Genomic DNA, 27,575 nt, shown 5'->3' on the forward strand with positions numbered 1-27,575 from the left:
GTGAAGCACGTCTACCAGAGAGTGGTTTTAAATTAGTACTGGCAATATATATGCGAGGAAAAAATGTCTGTTTAGGGTTCATTGGCAAAAAGAACAGGGTCGGTAGGTCGGATCACTCTAGAGTAAGGGCGGAACCGGAGTCTGAGATCGAAACCCCGACTTATTTTTTTTCGTAGGGTCGGGTGTAAAAAATACCCTAATTTACTTATTTAAGGTACATGTAGGTCGGGTAACCCTAAACAGACATTTTTTGCCTGAGAAGTTTAATTTATATATTGTACATACAAATTGTAGACATAGCCTGTTGTAGTCCACTAAACCTGCCTATATTATTAGGCTTTTTTAAATGCCTGATATACTGTATATTAGGAAATTTAAATAAAAAAACCACTTACTATAAAAATTATATAGGCAGGTTAAGCGGACTAAGCCTGTTGCACAATCATTATAATTTGGTTATTCTAACTGTTCTCACTAGGTCTGCTTGATAATTGAGTCTCTATTGTGACGTCATCAAAACGTCGGGTTTCACACCATTCTAGGATTTATCCTTCATAGAGGTAGCGGAAAAAAGAATCGACCGATAAGAAAGTCGGATTTGGTATGCTTTGGTATGAAATGAAAGAGAGAAAAAAATAATATCGAAATGTTTTTAATACAAATGATTGTTCATAAACCATTCTTATCTATCAGAAGTTCCTCCTCTTTGTACAATGCACTATGTTCCGTCGACGGCGCATATAAAAGACTACATGTATATAATTAATATATACACATGTATGCTAATTAGAAGACTATCGAGAATGATATTGCACACAAAAACCTCTCCATCCAATACATTTTATAGATGTATGTATATAAAGATAACCGATTTTTTTATTTAAAACTTCTATACATAGAATCGAACATTTTATTGAGCATCGCGAGAAAAAATTATTGATAAAGTCACCCATGTCTATCTCAAATAAACTCGATATTTCAAAAGTTTCCTTGTAACTTCAATATGTTTCACAGACAGCTTGCAGTTCTACCATTGTGTGCGTGTCTCTCGGAAACCATGTACGTACAGATAAAATATGTATCCATTCAGACACTATCTTTTTCTTCTTACTGTAAATGCACAACAATAGTCAAACGTCTTGGTAGATACCTCGAAGAGTCTCAATACTCAACGGAATTTGTAACCAAGCTTCCCGACCTGTGAAACGAAATGAGGGAAATAAGTTGGAAAGTTTTTTATGCATACAAACAGAAAAGGATATTAATTAGGAATCATATATTAAAGGAAGCTAACTCTAGCTTTACTATAACTGAAAGCAAAAACACGTACCTTACCGATAATCTATAGTTTTATATCTTCGTACAGGAATAATGAAAGAACGATAAAACGATATGTATCTCAAACCCTCCATTGTTAAATAGATAGTGTCATTTGACATCACCTTGGCAAACACCCATTGATGTTTGATAATATAATTCTGATCTTCATCGCATATCTTTTGTTTCGGAGTACATGAAATCGGAGTAAATTGATATTTAGCGAATTTTAAAAAGCAAAGATTGGAATATCTATGATAGCTATCTCGTTTTACTTGAACTTATGCATGCAATGCATCAATGTTTAGCACAAGTTCAAATATGCCGTTACATATTTGTTTTTTGGAAATTATGAATCCATATGTATCTTTTCATGTACCTGGATGCATTGAGAAAGTTTACAATCTAGGATGACAAATTGCTGTACCCTGTGCGCCGACGACAGTACCATAATACTCCGAACATTGTCAGTATGAGGAAAGCTCCAAGGACGATCCCACCGGCAAACGATCCGCCGTCAAAACCCGAGGACGGCGCCGCAGCCGTCGTCTTAGGCAGTGGCACTGTGGTGTGTATTGAGATGATCTTCGATGACGTCATTTCCCCGGGGGTAATCGTAGATCCAGTGAAGTTGTTAGAAGGTTCTATCGTCATCGGTATCGTGCTGTTGTCCACTGGAAGTGTCACTGTGGTACCATTATCATTGGGCGGAAGTGTTACAGTGGTGCCATTATCATTGGGCGGAAGTGTTACAGTGGTGCCATTATCATTGGGCGGAAGTGTCGAGGTTTCGTTATTTATAGGAATTATCGTCGAACTGTCAGTAGTAATACTCGTATTATTATCTGAAATTCGAAAAAAAGAACAAATATGTCAATTTTATTTCCATGTGTTTTATCAGATACGTGGAAGTACAACAATAACAATACATTTTGTATTACATTGCAATATATGATGGTAATAAAACATCGAATTGCAATTACAAGGTGTTCGGTTGCGATGTATAGGGTTTGGGAAACACCGGAAGTTGAACAACTTCCGAACGCATGACCGTAATGTGTAAAGGTGCAATATGATGTTTTATCAAAGAATACATTTCATGATCCTCTGATATATAATAGAGCATTTATTGGGATAAGAGATGCGATAATGGCATGTGTCTGTAAAGTTTCTTCGTTGTAATAAAACAACCAGCAACAATTACATACTAATAATGTCTGAGCCTTAGATGATGCAAAATGAAACAACTCTGACAGACCATCATGAATTTATCCTCTGTTTTAATTGTTGATATCACATTTTCAGCAGAGGAAGTACAATAATTCAGATATTCTGTAACTATTGAAAGTTATAAGTTGCAAATTAAATGATTGGAGATGTTTTTGCTGATAATATTTACTATGTGTCATCACATCTGGGGCCAAGGTACAGAGACCGACCCCGAATAAATACTTAGCCGTGTGTAGATTTTATATATTGTTTCTTTATAAAATGCACATGAATAATAAATTATTAGTGATAAGAATCATCATAAGAACTTTTAAGGTATTTGTCAGCAATATTAAACTAATTTGGAATATATAACAATTTGAAGGAGAAAATAGTAAATTCACTTACACTATTTCAAACGAACACACACAGCCATCACTGCATGGCCTTTATTCCATAAGTAAGTTTAAAACCTTTGTTAAATCTCGACTCTTGTTGTTACTACAACACTCACCGTAATTAGGCGTTGTTGATGCGGATAAAACAGCAGATATCGTGAAATTTAAGAAAACAACAGCAAACATAAGTCGGTAATCCATTTTCATTTCGTCGTATTTATGTTGGCAAGGTAAGTGTCCAACGTTTTAAGAGATTCTATTGTTCAAACCCTTATTCCGACACTTATAATGTATAGTCGTTATCCTGGTATGTCTTGTGATACGATGACAAATGTAAATTCTATAATCACGTGTTACAATCACGCCCCATCTCTATCTGGACATGTTGGTACGAGATGAAAACGTTATCTACAATCAACATGCATCACCACTTGGTCTGCTGGATCTCAGTACCAGTAGATATAACTCAATATCAAATATGACAGTTAATTAAATACTGTAAAGTTGGTTAAACTTCGTATTAATAAAGTTTTGACTCAGAACGTATTGCAAATACAGTTTCTTTCATATGTATGAGCTCGCATCCTGTGTTTATTTTTTGTTTCTTATAGATATCCAATTTGAGAAACTTGATATCATGCTGAAGTACAATGAAATCCTCTCCAACTTTATTAAGTTATTACGCATTACGATGGCTATCATTCAAAGAGTTTGCCCAAGCCAATAGTATGCTATAATGGTTTGGGTTTAGATTCTTCCTATTACACTGGTGCGCAACATCAGGATATAAAACGTTTAATGAAATTAACGGAGAAATATCGATAACACATTCATGCTGTATTACTCCATTTAAATTTTATACAGCATTGTACCGTAGCCTTTAATATTAAGGTATTAACATCGCAGTTTGAGATAAGATAAAGTGTGCATTAGATGTCCCATTATAACACATAGGACGTATCTACACTAACATGGCTCACCCCTCTCCTCCTTTATCAGTGGTTATCAGCTCAAGGTGATATGATATTGATTAGCATTGAATACCTCACCTATTGGTTTTCCCGAAATATTCATTAAATTTCTACTATACACATATCATAAGGCTGATTTTACCAGGAAAATCACAGGTAAATGTATGATGTACTTTTTTCTTTTTTTTTCTTTCATTTTTTTTTCTTTTACTCAAAATGAAATTTTACATATTGATAAATAAATGAAATTAGACAGATAATTTGTCGAATACTTAGATATTCAAATACCACTAGGGACTTCGATTGTTTTTATTTCACTATTTCACTTAAATTTTCTTGAAACTTGAAACTGGAGAAAAAATATAGATGACATATTTACTACAAATGGAATTGTATTCTTAATACTCAGCGTTCATTTAAAGAGGTTCTTCTGAATTGCATATCGATATCTGTAATGGAACACTAAATGCAGATAAATATAAACTTTATAGAAATATAAATGTAAATAGAAACTGATAGCAGAAGTATGTCAAAGTGAAGATGTGACGTGAACATATAACATAAAAGAGAGGCTGTGTAAGTAAAGAGGAGAATTATGTAATTTGGGAGCCAAAGCCCCTTTTTCAGATTTATGGACACCAAAGCTGGCAAAGATTGGTGTTGTTTTTTGGATACAATGGACTTTCCCGGATAATTTTAGATTAGCCAACCTTCTAGGAAATCCACACACATTTGTATGGGGTCATTTATAGCACCGCCTATATATACAAAATGTTGATTTCCCGAGGATGGGGTAGGGGGAGGGGAACTTCCATAAGTTGGACAATAAGAAAGATAATGCTATGGTTAGGTATCATTCTAACATGAATATATAATAGAGATCATGCAACGAAAAGGGTTTGTAGAAGAAGGAGCAAGACAATTAAAAGTGATTTGTAAAAGTGAAAGAAATAAAAGGTTTATAGAATTAACGACAGAAACTAAGACATATAAAAGAGGTTTGTGAAAGTAAGACAGAAAACAAGATACATTATATAAGGTTTGTAGAAGTGTAGAGAAAAAAAGGCAAATAAAAGAGGTTTGTAGAAAGGAAGATAGGTATATCTATATTTTCTGTATGCAAAAATGTATTAATATACATAATGTACATAATTATATAGTTTCTTAAAAAAGGGACATTTAAATTAATTACTCTAATAATTTTAAACTGTCTTTAAATAAATGAAAATGACTAGTTTCTCGACTTGCAAATTGTGTAAATAGGTAAAGTTAAATATTCCGAACTAAATCCACGACAACCCAAAAATGTTAATTAGTGATCGAACATTCCGACTGAAAAGTTTCCCAATAAGCCAGAAATGTCCTGTATATATCGCTCTGGTCTTTTTTTCTCCGTAAAGATGAATGGCTTTCTGATTTTTATCACATGTACTCAAAGTGAATAATAAGTGTTACGTCTGTACGACCTTATTCCAGGAAATTGTAAACTATGAGAAAATGGCTCTGGTTATCATAACGTCAATGCCATTACTATGTATATGGAAAATTATATTTGATTGGTCCTATACAATATACTCGGGTACTTTTTACTCAAAATCCGAGTCTATTGTGTTGGACTTGTATTTATTCACTGGAATTCACGACGCAGCCTCTTACATATGCCAATATACATCCACAGATCTAGATACGTGTAAGGAATGTTTTATACTCGATTGAGACTTTACCGAACTTCTTTTGAGACTTCCACTCATCCACCTTTATGTCACATGTGTAAGGAAGTTTCTAACAAATCATATAATAACAGTGATGATAATAATGACATGAGCCTCACATGAGTTCCACCGTGCACTTTTATCAGCCATACCATATGAGCTAATAAAACGTGTTCGTTCAATTGTAGTAAAACTAATAAATTATACTCAGTAAATAAATAACGTAATGGGTACAATATACTCCACCGCCGCCAGAGCATAAACGGTACTCATCACTTGAACAATAATTTGTGTTTAATCGTGTGTATATATGTCTAATTAACACAAAAAAAATAATATAAAATAATGTGTTTTGCTTTTGGTGCATGTGCTATCAGTACTTCATTCAATATAGGACATAGTGCCACGGATTTTTTTGGGGATGCAATTAGTTATTTTTAATATTTTTACCTTGAATTTAAATCAGAAGTTCAATTTTTTCAATGGTGGTATTGGTGTAAAGTAAGTAACTTTTGTAACTGAAGAAAATTACTAAATCGTCTGCTCCTAGTGTTGATAGCGAAAGAAACACCATACATGTATTTCAGCGGTTGAGCATCTTTCAAAATATGCGGCCTTTTGAAAACAAGCTTATAATTATTTTCGTGTGCGATTCAACTACGGCTATTTCACTGATGGAGTCGTAAAAATAATCGCCGCGACAATTTTACAAACACATAGGCCTAGTATAGGAGTTAAAATTGCCGTGAATAATATTGGACATGAAAACGCGAACATTTCTGTTGAGGTCTTGTGGAGGTAATATTACCTTTACAGAACCATCACGCTTCAATCTTGTAATACTTGTAATGTAACAAATCTTGTTTTTCATTTATTGTATCCAGTCCTCTCATTTATATATAAAAGTAGCATTGTGTCTGGTCAAGACGCAGAAGTATTTTCAAAAGTTCAGCTGTTATGTAGATGTTATAGTTTGGTAGATGCAGCAGACAAACTGCTTGTTTTCTAATTGAGAACTCCTTACATAATAAACAATATAAAACTGCCGTTACAAATATATTAACATTTATTTCTTTTATTTTACAATATTTATTTGTTGCAATGACTCGCTTTTGGTTTTACATATTTGTATCTTGCCACTCCCTTTCCTCTCTCTTTCTTTCTCCCTCTCTCCCAGCACATATGCTTCACTCAGATTTCCTGTTGCTCTCTGTTTCACATTTTTTCTAATACAACATGTATACCGTTGACAGTTATCTCCTACTTTCTCTCATTTCACATGAAAATAGAAAATATGATGAAATCAAATGATGTGAAGTACATGTATTAATTTATGATATCATTAATTCATAAAACAAAGAAAAAGGTTTGAAATGATATGGTCAATTGAGACAGAGTCTGTATTTAACATACCATAACAGACATATAAATCATACTCATACATGCATTTAAATGGAATGCTCCTTACCACTAAAATATAGTTAGCACTAAAATGCACGTCGGAAGTAAATGAGCAACCTAACGATAAAAAAATCCTTGTTAATAGTAAACGATCACAGCATTCATAAAGTTTACTTACTATGTTGAATGTACGTATTTATTTTGTTTAAAAATCGAAATTCATCCATTCTAAAAAATAAATGTTGCTGGAATCGTAGCCCCTGAGTCACGAAATTGTTGTAAATAGATCTTTTCTTTACCTTTTCTCTTTTTTTTTGATATCTGAGAAATTGACATATGTGCAAAATGGCTACCATTCGTTATCAGGTTTTTATACAATTATTAGAAAAATCACCCATATATTGCTCATTATAACGTGTACAGGTAATCCAGGCTCATCCAAAATGATAGTGTGTACAATGAGAGAACGAATAAATAGTTAGATACATAGATCCAAGTATCATTCATTCATGGTTTAACAAATATACAATTTTTCAACTTAGCATTTAACATGCAGTCAACAATATTATACGAAACAAAAACTGTTTTATTATTGTCATTGTTCTATTGTGGAAAAATAACTCTGGGCACTATTATAAAACAATTCAGAAGGGCTTGACCAGCTAGGATATTATCTAGTCCTTCAGATGGAAACATTCGGATCTGTATATACTTATCATAATAAAATCGTCATTTCTTTTCCAAACCGAATATAAATACTGTGCGAATGGAACTGCTATCATCTATGATTGTCATTGCACTTGAGAATATGGTCTTCTACCAGCAGCTCTTTTTGCGTATAACCAATAAGCAAGACCACTTAGGAGGATAAGTCCAGCTCCCAGTGCGATACCACCACCAAAAGATGAGCCGCTAAAACCACCCTTAGATGGAGATTGAGTAGACGTTGGCTTTGGTGATGGGGCTGGTGTAGGCTTCATCGAAGTGGGATGTCCTGGTGATGTTATGTGGCTGGACATTGTTGTTCCGTTTTCTGGAGACATTGTAACCGTAGTTCCATTCATTTCTGGCATCATTGTTACCGTTGACATATTAGAAGTGCCATTATGACTTGATGTGGTACCATTTTCACTTGGTGTCGTGATGCTTCCATTTGCCGTCGTCATACTTTCGGAGGTCATGGCATTAGTTGCTGTCGTCATATCTTTTGTTGCTGTCGTCATATCTTTTGTTGCTGTCGTCATGTCTTTTGTTGCTGTCGTCATATCTTTTGTTGCTGTCGTCATAGCGTTTGTTGCTGTCGTCACATCTGCTGTTGCTGTCGATAAAGCTGAATTGCAAAAGGAAAAAAATATGGTTAAGTCTGTGAACTGTTGACTTACGGTTACTCATAAAAAGGTTCTAACAATTTCAAACTATTCGAAATTATAGATATAATTAGCCATATGAGAAGCAGTCTTGGTGCATTAAACTAGTATTAAGTATTGACATAGCGACCAAGCAAAACGAGAGTAAAAGCTAGTACATTTCGACCATGTAAAACGAGAGTAAAAGCTAGTACATAAGCATATGGTAATCATACTCGGTCCCAAGTGTAAGTCGGTTATTGTGCTGATAGACTAAATCAGGTCATGCCAAATCAGGTTCAGGTCAAGTGATACAAGAAGTGGCCTGAATCAAAAAGACCTGTATGTCATATCGTACTGATTTTTGCCTACTAAATTACTGATAATAGTATGTAAAATTATTAGTTCGTTATAATCGCGTTGAGGTATTTAAATCATTAATGGCTTAATTTGGTTTTATGTTTCAACTATTTCTTTTTCATGTTTTATTGGACAAAAATAGACACCATTCCTAAATGTAATGAAAATTAAGTTGAAGAGCAAGTTGTTGAAGTTGCTCACAAAAACGTGTTTGTTTTTAAATTTATACCAAACTAAGACATTATACTCCGATATGTTCATTTGACTTCGAACGGATAGATGTTGACACCTGATATAAAAGCGTCCCTAAGATTTAACTTCGTATTATATCTTACAAAATATTTGTATGGTTCAGCTTAATCAAAATAAAATGCAGACTAGACAGTACAGTATCAAATAGTATACATACCAGCAGATGACCCGGAAGTCATTCCCTGTGCTGTAGTAGCTGCATCTAAAAAGTAGAAAATGTCCATAAATACAAACGATAAAGATCAGTGATGTCAGAAATATATATACAAGACAAAATAATTTACAGTTTTAGCTTGTGTTTTAGTGTGTATGTTGTGATATTACATGCTAACCATAACTAAAAGTCGTTTCTTGAGTACTTCTACACCGGTTGGGATAATTGTAGATAAATAATTTGTTCCTGCCACGGAGGTTTCAATAAGTGTTCATATATTACAAAACCTTTTGAATAAAATTAGTTAATGATAATGATAAAAAGTACTGGTATAATCAATTTGCATTATAATGAACTCCAAAGTGGACACATTGTTTATGAAAAATCAGCTTACCTGTTGTAAGAGACGCCCCCTGAACATGCCTAGACAGAACAGTTACCAGCAAAAATACTCCAATAGTTTTTAAACTATTCATGTTGCCTCGTTATGTACAAAGTAATAAACAGTAATGTTCTCAGTAGAGTCTTTAGACGAGATTAATCCTCACTGCTGGACCCGTCACCTCACCAGGCTTTAAATACTTGCTCACTACTCGGCAGAGGGTAGTTGTGAAATGTAGCTGTCGGTCATCGAGCAGTCACTGTCACGAGGTGGGGTACATTGGTCATATACCTTGTCGGTCAAGATCCTGATTACAATGCTGCAGAGCCGGACTGATAACGACGGCAGGCTTGCATCTGAATCGGCCGCAATGCCTAGCCCAGTCAGTACTGTTATCGGTCTTACACATAATTGTTCAATGCTAATCTTATATGTACTGTGACCTGTTTTATCGTGTCTGACTTATATCAGTATTGCACAGTCGTTTGACATCTATACTCCGTGTATGATATGATCCTAGGGTAACAGTGTAAGCATAATTTAATTATATTATAAACCTATATGACATAAGATATCGCGTACAGACAACTAGTCGTTACTTGTGTACCACACCTGTGTCTGCCTCTTTATCTTAGTCTACTCAATAGAACAGCGACAGGCGATCTAATACATTCTATGGAATGATTTCTAGGTAACAATTGTCTGTCAACTTTGATTTCAACCAGCAAAAGGTATGCTTTCATGTATAACAATACGGTTGTAGTTCACGTATGATGACACTGCAGTCATTTCACATGTGGTGTCCAAAATAGGCATTATAATTGTTATTCTGCATCAACATCAGTATTTTGTGTACTAGCAATATTTCCTAACCTGAGTTTCAGAAAACTTGACCTGAAATTTGGCTGAAATTGACCCGAATTCTATATTAGTTTTACAATAAATTGTCCAGAATTTATGAATTGTCACGTGAAATTCAGTTTAGTTTTTTTAATCTGAAATTTACTATTCTGCTCTTTTAGGTAAAGTTCAGGACAGGATTTTAACAAGAAATTCTGGTCAATTTCAGGTTATGGATTTTTGTCTATGTAGTGGTATTTGTGTAAGACAAGCTATATTGGTACATGTAATTACTTCATTGTGGCTATTGGGTGACTTGTTGGTAGGATAGAGGTGATTAATGATAATTCATATTATAACGAGAAACAAAATCGAAAGGAAACAGAGCATATCGATAATAAAAGAACAGAGTATTTAGTCGGTAAATTATCAGTGATTGTTTTAATTGACTGACAATTCCATTGCAAAATTTTGTAGGAAAACAGGGAAAAATACACATATGATTCCTGTCAGTGCCTCGAACCGGGATCGAACCCGGGTCTCCGATGTGAAAAATAAGCATGCTCCGTCAGCTAATTGACAGAGACCTTAATTGACACTAAGTACAAACCACATTGACCTGCTCCTTTTACACTACTTGAGATTTCCTAAATCTCAGCCCGAGACCTTATAACCACCTTCTAATGGTTATTTAGTTGGGCGCCATAGTAACGGAGCACATGGTTTGATGATCATTTTAATCACTGCCTCTGCGAGGATTTTGTTGGTAAATCTTGAACATGTTTCATGCGAGAAGACATTTTTTAACATCTAGACGTTTCGATATTATGCCTTGATCTGTTAGATCAGTCTTCCCATCTCAAAACAGTTGTAATTTGAAATTTTGACTTGATTCGAATATAACTTAGAATTGTATAGATGACATTCTCGATGTAACAAACGATACTCATTATTCCGGAGCATGTTTCTTTCCTTTTTATCAGTGATTTCCATATAAATCAGTAAGTTCTTCATATTTACACTACAGTCAACTTTAGTTAATGTCTTTGGTACGATTAATTGTTGATTTGACGCTATAATGACGGCACTTTGTTATTTTAGTATACGTGTACATTTTACAATACGGTTGTGTCACAGAGACGGGCATTGAATTGGTAATTTGTTTATTAAATTATTCAACGTGTGTTAATGTACAATATTTGTATTTAGCCTAAAGATAATTAGATGTAGACTACCTTTGTCTTTCGACTGCAATAACGAAGATCAACATGGCGAACCACAAAACTTAATTCAAAACTCAAAATCGATAAAACATTATTTTATAACCATTTCGAAAAAATTACGAAATATGTTATCAGGTTAAAAATACCCCAGTGAACGGTATAATATGACTAAATCTTTGCTATCCATGACAGATATTTGTAAAACAGATTTGATATCAGCAAGGATTTATAAGTGAGATATAGGTTTTGTCGAAGTTTTATTTTCAACAAAATGACTTATACTAGCACTGTGATAAAACCAATACCTTCTTTGTTTGACATGCCCGATATAAGCATAATCACAAAATATATTATTTAATAGACAATTGATGGGAATGTCATTGATTGTCACAGACAACGGCCTAACAATAGTGACCTCGATCATAATTGGAGTGTACCCGGGTATAGTACATAGTATACTTGTGGGAGTGTGGCTACAGATTACGTGATAGGGTCGTGACATCGCAATATCTTATCGTCGAAGCACATATGTCTGTCACTTAATGGGTGATCATCGCCGTAAATGGGTTGTAAAATTTGTTTTCAATTCGAAAGAAATGATCGTCTGCATGCTAGTTGTTTTGGGAAATCAATGTAATTTCGTTGTTTTATGTTTGGCGATCTGCCTTTAGTATCAATGAAGAGTTTTACGCAGTCTTGCCTATCTTATCACTATAAATATTGTTACTCCAGTTACCTTCCTTTTCATGAATTTCAAATCTGACATGATACTTACCAAACACGACTTGGTTATACGTTTCATCTTTCATCTTTAACAAATGCTCCCATATCATTAGTATTACACTAATAGTTAATTTGTATTTAGTGTAAAATGGATGTTGTATGGACGGAGCAAAACTTCAGTACAAAAATACATAGTTGAGTAGTAGTTTGTTGTACAAATTTTTAATGTTTATAAATCTTTAATATGATACTACTAGGATTGAAATCATATGGGGATGGATGATATAGAGTGTACCGAGGATATAGGGATTGAGTCAGAGTATCGTAATCCTTGGTAGACCAAACTGATCTATTATGAGGGTGCCAAATCAAAATACTAATATAACAAGAATACTGTTATCTAAACCAACTGGCATACTCTATAAACTCAATGGTTGTCTTCATTGATCATTGCATATAGTGATAATTTACTTTTGTGAATTATTTTGTAAGACAATTGAAAAATCTATCATTTTCAAAACAAAACCTATCTGAAACACGTAAAGAAAAATGTTGATGTAATAGCATAAACGAAAAAAACAAACATTATCGTCTGGACGGTAATTGCAATAAGATTCGTTATACACCCCGGTGATTAATATGACGGTGAATTTGTTGGGATATTGAATATAGTATTATACTTATACATTTAGCTAGGATAGATTATGAAGTATCGCTATTAGCGACTAGTATTCGCGATCCAAATATTGTGCAAGTCTACAATATCTTATTTGTAAGTTTGACTAATATCATTCTCAACATGTCTGACTATTAGCATAATTAAATCCATTTGAAAAAAAAACTAGTCGTAATTATCAGATACTGTAGCATACTTGATCATCCTCAAGATGCTCCACCGCCGACATAGAGCATAAATGATATTCATTATTTGAACAATAATTGTTGTATTATCGTGTATATATATGTCTAATTAACACAAAAATAATATAAAATAATTTATTTTGCCTTTGGTGCATGCGCAATCAGTACTTCATTCCATATAGGATATAGTGCCACGGAATTTTTTCGGGATGCAATTAATTATTTTTCATATCTTTAACTTGAAGTAAAATTAGAAGCTCAAACTTTTCAATGTTGGTAATGGTGTAAAGTAAGTAACTTTTGTAACTGAAGAAAAATACTAAATCGTCTTCTCCTAATTTCGATAGTGAAAAATACCATTTGTCGGCGGTGGAGCATCTTTAAGCTTTACATATTCAATCATCAGTATTTGTCCATATATGTGCCCTGATTAGTCGTGTCGCTTCATTTACATGTACATGTTGAAAAAAAAAACTATTGATAGAGCATGTTCATCACTAATAGATATTGTAATGCACTGTCATACATGCATTTCTATATTATGTATAGTGACCTCCTGTTACATAAACATGTACTTGTATGTTTGAGAGTAGAATATAATCTGAAATTTGAAGTAACCTTGAGAAGGAGTATGGCGTACTTGGTAATCCCTTGAGCATACATATCCAATAACCAGTATTACATCTGTGTTACCTGATCAGTTGTGTCGTGTCATTTAGTGACCTCGAGAAGGAGTTGTAAGTACCATATACCATGGCGTACATGTACTTGGTAATCCTTTAAGCATTGCATACATGTATCCAATCATCAGTATTAGTCCATGTGTGTGACCTGATTAGTCGTGTCGCGTCATATAGTAACCTTGACAGGAAGTTGTAGACTGTTTTATCTAGAAAATGTAACGACAGTTAACATGATTTGTAGATAAGTATAGGCATCACTTTAATTTGTCATATCTATATATGTACTTTTATACGGTTGTACGTTGTACTTCTCCAAGTAAATGATGCGATCATTGATCAAAATAAAAAAAATAAATTAGAAGCATATGGCTAAAATACTAAATATGTAATAATGGTCGAATTCGAATAAGATTGAAGACACCTGCGATGACCATGCCATTACCATTAAGTGAAAGTGATTGATTTTGAATTTATTTTTTGGGATAAATATATAGGATCTACGATGTCGTGTGAATCAATATCTTGATTTTCACTCTGAAATGTATTATGATTAATACTATATCATATTACAGTAAAATCAACGAATACTTTGTATAGAGCCTTACTTTTTTACCTTTGCTGTTTTAAGAAACCACCACATTGTCCATAACGATAGCAGCAGTCTAGAGGGTACCAACAACCAAGGTTCATATGAGAAGGAACGACATGAAGACGACAATAGTAATGGTCATATATGAAAACGGGTATCCTGAGGACAACTAGGTACATAGAAACATAAAATGTCATGTGGCAATTTAAGCACACGAAAAGAAGTATCAAAACGAAGACACATAAGAGGGAAGTGGCCATGCACACGAAAAACGGTCATTAATGAAAAGAGTAACTAACAACTAGGACATGGTCATAAAAAGGATAGGTTAACGATTAATGGACACAAAAAGAATCAACGCATCCACTTTGTCAATGACTTTGGTATTTGGCACAAAAAATAAGTGTTCTTGGACAGTATATGACCAAGAAGCAAAACATCATTCTTTAAATTTTAGAATTCCACTGAGACTTCTTTACCGAAAAAATACAAGCCCTTAAAACACTTGCGTAATAAAACAATACAAATCACCATACAACATTGGCCAACGTTTTCGTTTTTTATACCATGTCTATAAACCTTAACGCAAAGTCTTTATTATGTTAAGTTTTGATTAAAAACAAAACCTTAAAAAAATACTCGTTTGTACAATACAATCAATAATTATGTTTGATAGCTCTATCATTTGTAGTTTGTCTCAGAAACTGGCCGATATAACGTTGGATTTTGTCCAAGTCCAATATCTGCCTTGAAATTAACTCCCGAAATTTTGGAAAAATTGTTGATCGTTCTAGTGTATATTAGCATTTTAAAACCTTAAATACTCTTGAAATAGTTGCATGTTCCAATAGTAGGTGTCAGTGTTTATCAGACACTTCAACACTGACACCGCAATAAGAATGGGTATCAATACTTAAGTCAACAAATGACACCCACGCAATGTCGTATAAGGAGGGGTGTTAAGGAAACTAAAACAGCCAGGGCTATATACACGAGAACCAGTATCACGGACATTCAGACAGAAAGGGTCATACGAATTCAGGTGGCAAAGCGACTCCAACAGGTTGTCTATGAGAAAATAACTTCTGTTTATATATGTATATTTTTATTATCAAATAATATTTACATTGTACTATATAAATACAAGACATGTTTTGTACATTTTCATGGACAGCAAATAACTTTGAATTATGATGATTCGAATGATTTATTTCTATTTAACAGTTACCACTTTTTACATACCTTATTTTAGCGGTGATAGTAAAATTTAAATTTTTCTTTTTTTCCTTAACATTACTTACATAGAATACTTATGGATTTTAAATTATGTAAACATAGTGGCTTACTTTCAAACATTTTCTAAATTTTCCTCCTTCTCTCGGAAGACTCACCAATCAAATAGTAACACTCTTTATCCTGAAATTTCTCCATTATCTTCATTTGTAACTTTTTTAACTGGTTGTCTTTTATCCAGATATTTCTTCCTCGTCTTTGACAATCCCCCTGATAATTTCTCACATGATATTTTCTATGTTATTCTTAAATTTACGTTATGGATGTTTTTATCTGGATGTTTTTATCTGGATGTTTTCCACCTTATAGAATGTTGTTGTTTTAGAACTCGTAGGTACACACACCACAGTCTGTCACCTTAATGTCTGTGTTTGGTCGTTCATTCATTGTTTCTTGTGCCTCCATCTCCCTTAGTGTTGCTGTGCCTTCAATGATTTGCCTGTGAAATCAACTCATTGGATTAATACTTAGCGTATAGATCTTTTTTAAAATTTTGTTTTTATTCTAAACAAATGAAACGATTTCTTTATCTGGTTTAAGTATAACTTTATATCTTTTCAACCTCTCTCAACAAATGACTATGCAAAATGTATAAAGCATCATAATATACTATCACACGTAGGAATTAGATATTTCTATTATCCATTTTTGTATTGTATGAATTGATCATTCTAAACGAAGACTTTTCAAAATACACTTCTAATTTTCTTTGAAATACAACTTACACTTTAGTGAACAGAAACTTCAGCAATATTAAAAAAAATTAAGAATAAAAGGATACTGACTACATTTTTGTGTTAATATGTTGCAATTTGTTTAGTAGAACTAAAGATAATATGATGTGCACTTTAACTGTCCCATCATAATACCAGGGGGTTATTTGTAGTATTTGTAATGTCATTACAACTACTTTCCAAGTTGATAAATTTACAATATTAACTGCTAGTGAACTGTTACCAAAGCACCTAGCATCGCTACTACATTTATCCAATTGGATTGACATTTGTCATAAGTGTAAAAGATGAGTCGTCTGATGAAGAAATGTGGACGACGTCATTTTTTATATTTTACTTACCCGAATGCCACATATTTGGTGTCCATCCACTTTGTTGGTTGTAACGTAATGTAGAACTGTGAACCATTGGTGTGGCGCCCCCTGCTGGCCATCCCAAGCATTCCTCTCTTGGAATGTGACACTGCAAAGTTTTCATCTGAAAGGGCAGATTTAAAATAACTTTTAGATTATATGAGGTATTTTTTTGAAAAATATAAAAAAAAAATGAATATCTATATGTTTAAGCGCCAATACATTGCTTACATTATGTGAAAGAAAAAAATCAGTTACCAACTACATGCATATCTTGATGATTATGTTAACCAGTTTCTAAATGACTCACCTTCAAACACTGGGCCATATATAGATTCTCCGCCATTTCCTCGACTATGGTATATATCTGTGGCAAATAAAAGAAATAATTATTAACTAAATTTAGATCAGACAAATAACGATTGAATACTTTTTTCAACATGAAACAGACTTTTAATTGTCATTAAAATGTTACTGATCAATAACACTATAATTAAAGATCCACTCAAATCATCATGATTGCCGACAGAAATTGCTTTTGACATAAAATTTTGAATGTTTCCTACGAAACAAAATGGACAAGAGATTTAAATGGCTGTAAAAATGCTAGATTCAGCCCTAGTTGTTTACCTCCTCCCTGTATCCAGCCGTTTCTAACTATTCTGTGGAAAAGGGAGTTTTTGAAGTGTAGCTTGTAGTCAGTTTCTGGTGATGTTCCCTTCTCTCCTGTACAAAGTGCCTTGAAGTTTTCACATGTTCTCGGAACCTTGTCTGTAAATAGCTTCAAACAGAAAAAGATATGATGAGTTTGAAGTATTGTTTTAAAGGCACTTTATTCTGATTGTATTTTCATTCTTCTATAGATACTTGAAAATTAACAGTTACAGAAAAAAATCTAAGCATCAAGTAATTTGGTGTTTCCACTTAATGACCTTGTTATGTACAAATATTAAATATATTTAATGAATATTTATTTACATCAAAATATAAATAAACGTTCTGAAATAATATATCAAATTATTATTTGGGATTTAAAAAAGGATTAAATTATCTGTAAAGGCATATAGAAAGACCGGATTCCTTTTTAAATTAAGATTATAACCCACCTCTATTACCAGACGACCTGCAGGTTTGTCACCAATTGATATGTCCATGTAAACATATTCATGCTGAAAATTTAAATCACAAAAATAAAGCATTGGTGAACAATAACAAAAAATAAACAATAGATACTGTAAATATTTTAGTGTAATAGATACTATAATACATATCTAAGTAGGATAACAGTATTTAGATAAGAAAAACAACCTAATGAACTGATTTTTTTTTCAAAGAGAAGTGATGCATATTTGGAATTCAAATGATATGAAATATCTGACAAAAACAATATTCAGGCTTAAATCATTATTTAAATATAATTTCAAAATCTGCTTAGAAAATGCGATACTCTCCTTTTAAGTAAAAATTATGTTGCTTACATCAGAAGCTTGAGAATGTTTATGCTTTATGTGTTATTACATTTTTGGAGTTGAGATAATCTTTGTAGGATTCTTCTGTCAGTGTTGAGTACAATGGAAGTGGTCTGAACTCCTCAAACCCAAAATTCTCCTCAGCCCAGAGAATGAATTTTTCTGGTCCTCCCAACAATTGTCCATTCACAAAACAGATAGCTTTCTCCTCAAATGTCCATGTTTCTCCTCTCAATTCCTAAAATAGTTTCAATAAAAACAATTGGTGAAAAACCTTGCTATTGTCCTTAACTCATTCACCCTTGAAGACACATTTACTTTCTTCTGAATCAAAGATAGACCAGTCTATTTTGAAATATCAGGGGTAATTGGGTTAAATACAATGTGGATTAGAGAGGCAGCTAGTGCAGTGTCATAGACATTGAAGTTTCTCTAATCAGTCCATAAAACACTTCATTTTTCAATATATACATTACAATTAAACATCTGCTGTAGGCAATAAAAAGAAATAAAAAATTAAAACAAATCTGCATTTGAATTTAGTAATTTAATTAACTTTTATATAGTACATATGACTGATAATGAAATTAAATACAATTAGAATATATTAATATAACATACAAGTGTATTTAATTTCCATTTTGATTTAACAAATTAACCCATATTAAGAGCTTATTCCGTGGCATTGGATATCATCTTTTAACAAGCCCTTGTTTTCCTATTACATGTAGCATGCATTGTGTGTAGTTATAATGCCAATCACCAGTGGGATTGCATAACTGACTATGAAATTCATTCAATAGGGAAAAAATAAAAAATGTGGTACAAGTCCATGTAATTAACCTTCTTCATACTTTGTAAAGAATATTTCCCTTTTTTCTCAAGTAACAATTGTATACTTGGTATATATATTATACATATACACTATGGATTGATATGTACTCTAAGATATACCAAACACTGAAGAAGGCATGCAGTAAAAGCTCTACAGAAAATTTCAAAATATATGATAAAGGGCTACAACCACATTTTATTGTTTAACTAAGAAGATAAAATAAAACCATTGCTGTATTGCTAAATGCAGCATCATACAGAAATTCCAAAAACACCCACAACCTGCCATATAAAACAAACACTATACAGTACAAGATGATAAAATCTACAATTTGGTGATTATGATAAGTCATGTGTACATCTGTAACCATGATTATACATAATGAGATAACGGGTATGAAAAAAGATAATGATAATAATAATTCATAAAAGAAAGAATGCAATGAAAATTACCTGAAAGACTTTTCGCAATTCCTGGCCGATGAGATATTGGTAGAAATACATAAATTAATTGCAGAGTGATGAAGGAGGAACAAAGTAAATTTATATTAATGCAAAAGGGACTAATTCACGTACCATGTGGTGTATCTCCAGTGGTTTGTGTGGGACTAAATCTCAAATGGTGATGGAATGACATAAAATAATGATATCCTGCACTAACTTCATTTCAGCAGGAAGATTACAAATAGTTTTGTTATACCCTATGAAATAATTCCTATATAAACTCTAATGACAAAAATGCCGATAAATGAACTGTTGCGTCGTGCGGTCCAAAGAACTGTTAAAATGTACTTTTGGACCGGAGTGACATCAGAAATAGGTATTAACAACAAAAGATATCGACTGTTTTTTCGGGCAACTGTTTGTCTTCGGGTCCAACAAATCATCTGTTGCCCTCAACCCCAGTCAACATGTGCAACTGTATATTGTAATCTTCCCGCTGAAATGAGGTTAGTGCAGGATAGCATCATTTCATGTCATTCCATCACCAATAGAGATTTAGTCCCACACAAACGTTATTGTGTATCACAGGGTATGTGAATTATTCCCATTATAATTTCTTCTCTCTATAACAATCAAACTATTATTTCAGTTATCTTTTTCAAACAATCTCAATATTTATATATTGACAGATTGATTGATGTCATTACATCAATAATACCTTTTTCTTTGCGTCAATGAACAGGTCCCATTCAAACTCCAGCATTCCATTCATGACAGGTTCCACAAATACATCACTACTGTATTTGCTGATGAGGTCCTAAAAAGTAAAGCACAGGAAAGATGTTATATTTTTGATGTACTTATATTGAACATTTGTTGTGTAAATGACATGAATAGAGCAAAGGACCCATAAATTCACTTGACAATATCCATGTACAGTCGATCAAACCTGTGTAATTAGACACCCGAAGCCCAAGGGAAAGACACAAATGTGTCTTATTAGACTGATGTCTTAATATACAGGTTATCAAAAATACATGTATAAAATGTTTGTAAAAATACATTATATATAATTTGTTTTCTTTTGACAGTTTTTTGTTTACAGCTTTAAGTTAATCTATAAAGCTTAAAGCAAAGGGAAGATTCAATGAGGCTAATTCTGTTACATAACCACAAGTAAAATATGACATACTGTAAATGTATTGTTCTACATTCCTCATGAAACATATAACAATAAATAATGACAAATTTCACGACATTGTCAACTATTTTGATTGACACCGTTGAAATTCCAAATTGTTGATCAATATGATTAAGAAGGTACAACATGTACACTGTATACCATCACAACAGCCTCTGAGCTCGGAATATTTAAATAGCTCCAATTCATTTTCATCATATTTAGCAATCTTCATAGTAAATCATAGTAATATCCTATTTTTATGTACAGAACAACATATCTTGTGTTTGTACTAACTTTTATGAATTATACTTAATCTGTTGTTTCCGTTTGTTATAAATATTGTGACCCAGAGATTGATGGCTTTATTATTCAATATTGATCCAAAAACTGAATAAAATTTAACAAGGTAATACTTTGATTTTGCTATTGCTGCATGCATATATTTACATTCAAGCAGACACATCCAAGATAGGCATATAGTTTTAATTATCATGATACTATATATATGTATACATACTGTATGTATACAGCTATATAAGCTGTATTAAATTAAAGTCTAATTACTGTAACAATCAGTACACGTGACTATATTTACAACACAGTGTACGTTTAATCTGCTCGGTTCACATTTTACACCGTTGTATTCTACATCTATCACTCAATGACCTAGGCCTACATGTAACTTCATCAAGTTCATTCATTATATGCAGATGCATGGTGACAACAGTAACGTTACAGTACGGTGGATTACATGAAAATTAATTAATTAATCTAATATTGTATAATTGTATACCTTACATTTTCATATCAGATTGTTTATTTAAGAAATTATATCATATTACTATATTCACACTGTATTATAAGCATCCATTGTGACAAACAAAACGTAAATACAGTATACAGTACCGAGTGCCGTACTTGAATAAACAACAATAATGAGAGAGTCACACGGGTTTAATTTAGATGAAATTAACGTATTGGAGGTCATTATCCCTGCATATAATGCTTCTTCTGATCACAAACTTGTTTTGTTATTCTAGCAAATATTACCTCGAGACAATATCGAGCTCTCTGGTAAGAAACATCGTTCAGCAATCCGTAGATCTCAACTTTCTGTTCTGGAGCCGCCATTGCTGTTTTCCTTGGTAACGTAGCGTTGTACATCCGGTGCGTTCGATTAGCGCTTTAAACAATATCATTATCGTTCATGGAAATTCTAAAAAATCTGATTTTTCCTGAATCCTATTTTTTATGTATTGGGTCCGGATCATTATCAAGGGGAGTAACTCTGACGTCTCTAACACAATTAAAAAACAACATTAATGATGTTAAAACACGTTAAAAACCTGGACGAGAGTTCTAAGTAAAGACAAGAAAATATTTTTGGGTAACATAAAGGATGTTAAGTCGGCGAGTGGTGGATCTGTGAAGCTCCTAAATCCCCAACTTTAATTTTTTTTCAAATCGCTGGAACAAGCGTTAGTGTAAAATACCTTTTTAGGTTTATCCTAGTTTTTATTCTGTGCAACCAGATAACAGTAAGTTATTAACACAAAACGCACCAGAATTAGCTGATATCAACTACCGATTGCCGTCTCTGAAGAGGTATTAGATACATATCGAGTAACATTTGGCCAAAGAACCTTCCTGTTATTAATCAACTTTTATTATATTTATATTTCAGATTATCGTTTAATAAATAATATGAAGGAGGCTCATTTCAAATAGGAAACATCCTTTATGCTGCCCTTTTAATAAGGGAAATCCTTCCTTCTAACTGTTCCATGTTTCTTCACTTATGCCCCTCCACATTTTAAGCATTTAAGCGATACTACGAAAAAAGAAGTAAAACAATTCAAATATGAACACATGTGTAATCTTATATTAAATCCATCGAGAAAATCTGAAAACACGTATAAACTTTAAACATGCAACGCTTTTATTGTAGTCTAAGAATTTTCATTACATTTAATTAAAATAAAATTCTTTGATATACAGATATCTGAGTAATCACGAATATGTTGATTGTATATGATAGGAGATGTTTTTTTAAGTTGAAAGAACTTATGCCTGATCCTTTTGTGTTTACAATAAAATGGAAGCATACAAATTAGAAGTCGGGCTATATAATCACAGGAGCACACGCAGTAGATAAATTAAACTATATGCTAACCGATTATCCGTCCAACACTTTGTGGTATATTGTAAGATACCGGTTGTGAAGAAAAAAGAAAAGAAAAGGCAGAACAAAACAATGACTTTTATTAAAGGAAGAACAAGTGTTAAAAATAACAACAACAAAAAACAGGAATACGCATTTTAAAATTTTTATCCGAATCCGTTTTTGTTCATGATTTGTTACTTGTGTAAGATTTACAAAGTGTATTTTTGTCTGATATTTTGATTTGTTTACATATTTATGTCATCCGGGTGACATACCAATTGCTATTTCAAAATTGTCCCCTATTGAGATATTGACCCGTATAGGGTATAATCTGTTTAAAGAATAATGTATGGATAAAATGCAGTTAAATCCATTGATTGATTGCAGACATGAGGTTTGCATGAATTTCTGATGCTTGGTGAAAACGGTTTCTAAAGATGAAGCACATTATATACCTCCCTCTACTGTAAATTAATATAATAAATTTTCAAAGCGAAAGTCAATCATCATCGAAGGTCACCATTAAAAAGATTGTATTCATCACTATAGCTAATCCTCGACAGGTATGATGTATGTAAGTGGTGTCCTTTATCTTTGTATTATCTGTTATATGATTTCCAGTCACATAGACATTCTACAGACGACCCTTTAAGACGACATCCTTCGTCAGTCTGACTCAACAGATGACCTAGTGTCAATTGTACTGGTATCCAAGAGTTTGTTACATAAAATACACGTATTTGCTCCTTTCCCTAAAACCACTGTCAGCTTGATATGCCATCATTCATATCACGACACTCACACTGTTACTTTAAATCGAAATTTAAGGACTAATTAAGGGATATTGGTGAAAGTAGATTTTAGGAGTCTCTGGTTTGTTTGAGTCAATGACAGAAAATGTCTTGAAATTAAGGGTCGTGAGTTGATATATGATGTTCTGATAGATTATCCTAAAGCGCTCCACCTCTGGATGGCGAGTTTGAAACCCGTATGGGTGTAGTGTAGTTTAAATGATACATGATGGTTGATATGCAAAATAAGTTTTCACTCGCACACTGATCCCTATTTTTGTAAAACTGAAAAAACGAAAAAACTATATTACAAGAAAGTTTACACCTTTTTATCATTTGTAATATCTTTCAAGGGAAAACAATATTTGTGCTTGACTGTTTGCGGTAATACGTTTGAGGTTGTATTTCGTTTTACTCCACATCACATTGGTACACACTACTGAACAGCTACTGTCATTAAGATTCCTTTGTCATATAGGGCACGAAATAAAATTTGTTCGCAATTTTATTTAAATCATGTTCAACAATATTGCATATATCGTAAGAGTGACAAAACACGCTCATTGCACGCATGTCCACACAAACTCCAAATCATTAAATGCCCATTTGGTATCCAATTCATTGAATTGCAATATTAATTGTTATTTAGTAGAGACGTAATTACAGACTTGATATACCATAAGATAATGAAATAGTATTGAATGAATTTGGTTTTCATGAATATCAATGTCCGCCATACTACGCGCTGACAAGATGGACGATTAAAATAACATAAAGCGATTGTGATGTAAGGATAGAATCAGCATTTTATTTAACATTAGCAAAACATGACCTCCGATTAATACGCAATTGGTGGGGTAACTCTTAAAGTACACAAAAAGTATATTTCCTCTCAGCACGAAATTAACATTTCACAAAAATTCAGGATGTAATAAATTGCATTTATAGTCTCACCTGGTATATAAGCAACAGGTAAGCGACTAGAACGTACGATACAATGTTGTTTGTTAGCCTAGAGTACGATCGATACCCGCGATGTGTATTGTATGGGATAGGTGGATTAGTGGTATTAGTAGGACTTGATCGCTGTGCCAATTCCTAGTCCACTCAAAAGAGTTAGCTGCTAGAGACGGACATACACAGACGGCAGTCCGTTTTACAATGTAAAACGTTGCTAGGAGGTTGATTTACGGCTTGATCTATGTTATCCATGGCTTTTAAGTATACTTATTCATTTATACTGTGTAATTCTGATTTATGACGAGATCTGTTATCTCACCAGGTTGGGACTGTCGGACTGAATATAGTTGTTTTAAAGGATTTTAAGGTAAGATTAATTTTCCTCCTTTATTTTACTCAAGGATCATATATATAATATTTTAGATTTGGTGCAATAATCGAAATCATTTATGCCAAAAGGATTTAAAATGAATACAGATGAAAAAAGACGAAACTGACAATTGATTAGTTTATTTATTCTTTTGTTAATTTAAAAGGAGAATCTCGTGATATTCACTCGCACATTCATATTCTCATGCATCTAATGCTAATAGATTTCACAATGTATCTTTCAGCGCCATACATCCATTTTTTATAAGTAGAATGTATTTATAAGTACAATGTAAATATTATTGTACACAGTGTATCATGTGCTATTATGATCCCATTAGCGGGGAATGAAATTTAGCATTGTAAGGATGTAAGGCAAGATAACATCCATATATAATACTTTAAGCTCTGTTTGATGGGAGTTTTAATACTGGCACATTTCTTTCGTGTCTTTCATACTTTGGTTTTGGCGAACAGACCTAGCATAAAAATTAAAAAGCGAATTTATTTTTGATTCGAGACTCGACGACTTTAGACTAATTTTGACGACATATTTTGATACATTATTGTGATCGTTTAATAACCGTTGTCTTCATAAAGGCATTCTCATATTTGTGTTTTGATTTTGTTGCTGACCTGGATATGTTAATTGTATGACAGAAATCAATCGTCGCTAGGTCTCCATTGAAAACTATAAAACGCAGTCTTTGTCTTCTCTCTCTAGTTTGGTATTACGAGCCTGGAGCACCAGGATGCCGAAATGTCAAATATAGAAATGGATTCAACACTGATTGCATTTGCTCGGTTTTGCTTTATAATCATTGTCAAAATTGTGTTGAGGTTGATATTGTCTGCTTTTTATATGGTTTGTTTCTTAAGTGCCATTTTAACAAAACCTGGTCTCTTCGTGCGGAAATATAAATTCATGGTACCAGTATCTCTTCTTCATGAGACACCTCATGTGCATTGTCACCAGTAATACGTCTTTGCTTTCATTTTTATTTCCTTAATGCCGAAAACATTAAATGCTTGTTGTATCGTTGTAGATGCGATTCCAGACTCTAGCTAGTTGCATGAGTATTCTAAGTTTATCCAGATTGTTCAACAGAAAGAACGCAAATTGTTTAATTTACTACGTTTTACATTTCAGAGTCGGCGAAGACAAACTTACCCAAATAGTGTCGACATTCAGACAAATTTTGCTCTACTACAAGGATTACAGCCTCAAGATGAGTGATACTAAGAATATTCTAAAATCAAAGAAATTGGCTCCACCTAAAATGACTGGAGGTGGACAGAAATCCACTCAAAAAGAATCATATGAAAAAAGAGTTTTAGATACGCGATCAGAAATTTCAGGAGATGCTGGAGGTAAACAGATTTTGCACGATCATCAACGACTTGAAAATACGTATAAAATGATTCCGGATGATGAACAACGGTTTAGGACATACAAAGTAGAAAATTTAATGAAGGACATGCTGAAGCAGAGGTTGGAAGGAGTTTCTTACGATGGGCCTCAATGTGGTATCATAGCAAAAGAACTATCTGCTGAAATCAAACTGAAGGTGAAGGACCTCAAGTGGTCACGTCACAAGGTCGTTGTACAGGTCTTAGTAGGTCAGGACTCAGAACAGAGCGTTCAGTTTGGAAGCAGGTGTCTTTGGGATAAAAATAATGATAATTATGCTTGTGCCAATTACAAAAATGAAAACGTGTTTGCTGTGGCAGCCTGCTTTGGTATTTATTATGAATGATTGTGACCTTTTAGTGTTTTGGATTTCTTCTTATGTTCAATGTGATATCTGCCTATCGAAGGGAGGATTTATCGGCAGTGTGCGTCTGATATGTTGGAGTACACAATAAGACGCAATCTTGAAGTGATGCTCAATTTATATATTAATTTCTGATATATAATTTACCGGTGTTGTGTTGTTAACTTAAACAAGTTTATTTTAGGAATATTAAGTCTATGAAGAATGCTGATTTACATAACCAGTGTATTTTGTTACTTAGATATTTAATGAGACCTTGTTCTTCTATTATAGTTATCTTAACAAAAATATTTAAGAAGGCATAAACTACGAAATAACATATTTTAATCTACAAATGGATAGTTGGAGGAGCAATAGCGCACAACTATGAATTTGATAAGGTATTTAAGATATGTTCGATTATCACATGGGACGAGGTTGTGATACACCTCTATACACGAACATTGATTTAATATCGATTATGTTAAGAGGATTTTATAGAAATATTTGAAGTGTTCATATCAGCTAACGGTGTTTCTTTTATAATTAGATACGTAACGGTAAAGAGATAATATTTCCAAGATTGCTAAAATTTGAAATGACTGTACTCTAATCACATTAAAGTGTTAAAATAATAAGGTGTTTTGTATGTAATTTGAGTACACCATGCACGTATGACGGAATTGTATGCACTCTAATTATTCAAAAGGATATCATATTAGAGTGAAAAATTAAACAATTTTGAAAAAGGCTTTAAAGTCTTTGAAATTAACTAAATTCATAGTCGGCAACAGAAATTTGCAAAA

General features: G+C 33.0%; 3 protein-coding genes and 1 long non-coding RNA gene across 5 annotated transcripts; 1 reads left to right on the plus strand and 3 right to left on the minus strand.

Moving 5' to 3' along the window:
• Window positions 1-636: 636 nt before the first annotated feature.
• On the minus strand, window positions 637-3,273 carry LOC138331779 (integumentary mucin A.1-like). 2 transcript variants are annotated; one of them, XM_069279547.1, is made up of 3 exons: window positions 3,041-3,273; window positions 1,745-2,162; window positions 637-1,198 (listed from the first exon to the last, which is right to left on the minus strand). In XM_069279547.1, exons 1-3 carry the CDS (start codon window positions 3,129-3,131, stop codon window positions 1,162-1,164), a joined length of 546 nt encoding a protein of 181 aa, XP_069135648.1. In that variant the 5' UTR covers window positions 3,132-3,273; the 3' UTR covers window positions 637-1,161. The 2 variants fall into 2 exon arrangements, with proteins under 2 accessions (XP_069135648.1, XP_069135657.1); XM_069279556.1 differs by having other exon boundaries at window positions 1,697-2,162; window positions 3,041-3,270.
• A 3,382-nt stretch (window positions 3,274-6,655) lies between these two features.
• Window positions 6,656-9,866, minus strand: LOC138331798 (uncharacterized). Its single transcript, XM_069279580.1, has 3 exons — window positions 9,515-9,866; window positions 9,124-9,168; window positions 6,656-8,338 (listed from the first exon to the last, which is right to left on the minus strand). The coding sequence occupies exons 1-3, from the start codon at window positions 9,594-9,596 to the stop codon at window positions 7,800-7,802; spliced, it is 666 nt and encodes a 221-aa protein (XP_069135681.1). The 5' UTR covers window positions 9,597-9,866; the 3' UTR covers window positions 6,656-7,799.
• A 5,638-nt stretch (window positions 9,867-15,504) lies between these two features.
• Window positions 15,505-21,914, minus strand: LOC138331790 (uncharacterized). Its single transcript, XM_069279570.1, has 8 exons — window positions 21,782-21,914; window positions 20,267-20,365; window positions 18,320-18,508; window positions 17,908-17,970; window positions 17,432-17,582; window positions 17,112-17,168; window positions 16,790-16,925; window positions 15,505-16,153 (listed from the first exon to the last, which is right to left on the minus strand). Exons 1-8 carry the CDS (start codon window positions 21,893-21,895, stop codon window positions 16,036-16,038), a joined length of 927 nt encoding a protein of 308 aa, XP_069135671.1. The 5' UTR covers window positions 21,896-21,914; the 3' UTR covers window positions 15,505-16,035.
• Window positions 21,915-24,423: 2,509 nt separating this feature from the next.
• LOC138331805 (uncharacterized) lies at window positions 24,424-27,407 on the plus strand. The gene is made up of 2 exons (XR_011209725.1): window positions 24,424-25,013; window positions 26,166-27,407. It is a non-coding gene; the product is annotated as an uncharacterized lncRNA (long non-coding RNA).
• The last annotated feature ends 168 nt before the right edge of the window (window positions 27,408-27,575 follow it).

The sequence above is a fragment of the Argopecten irradians genome, chromosome 1 (assembly GCF_041381155.1).
Source record: "Argopecten irradians isolate NY chromosome 1, Ai_NY, whole genome shotgun sequence".
In the NCBI taxonomy this organism is placed as follows: Eukaryota; Metazoa; Mollusca; class Bivalvia; order Pectinida; family Pectinidae; genus Argopecten; species Argopecten irradians.

Excerpts from the sequence above, each read along its gene's own strand:
- LOC138331779 (XM_069279547.1), bottom strand. The coding sequence starts at position 3,131 with ATGAAAATGGATTACCGACTTATGTTTGCTGTTGTTTTCTTAAATTTC. Across the intron at positions 2,163-3,040 it reads ATCAACAACGCCTAATTACG|ATAATAATACGAGTATTACT; the intron begins GTGAGTGTTGTA and ends TTCGAATTTCAG. Across the intron at positions 1,199-1,744 it reads TACTGTCGTCGGCGCACAGG|GTCGGGAAGCTTGGTTACAA; the intron begins GTACAGCAATTT and ends TTCGTTTCACAG.
- LOC138331798 (XM_069279580.1), bottom strand. The coding sequence starts at position 9,596 with ATGAATAGTTTAAAAACTATTGGAGTATTTTTGCTGGTAACTGTTCTG. Across the intron at positions 9,169-9,514 it reads GGGGGCGTCTCTTACAACAG|ATGCAGCTACTACAGCACAG; the intron begins GTAAGCTGATTT and ends TCTACTTTTTAG. Across the intron at positions 8,339-9,123 it reads GACTTCCGGGTCATCTGCTG|CTTTATCGACAGCAACAGCA; the intron begins GTATGTATACTA and ends TTTGCAATTCAG.
- LOC138331790 (XM_069279570.1), bottom strand. The coding sequence starts at position 21,895 with ATGTACAACGCTACGTTACCAAGGAAAACAGCAATGGCGGCTCCAGAA. Across the intron at positions 17,971-18,319 it reads ATTATCTCAACTCCAAAAAT|CATGAATATGTTTACATGGA; the intron begins GTAATAACACAT and ends TTAAATTTTCAG. Across the intron at positions 17,583-17,907 it reads CAGGTCGTCTGGTAATAGAG|CTATTTACAGACAAGGTTCC; the intron begins GTGGGTTATAAT and ends TTCTGTTTGAAG.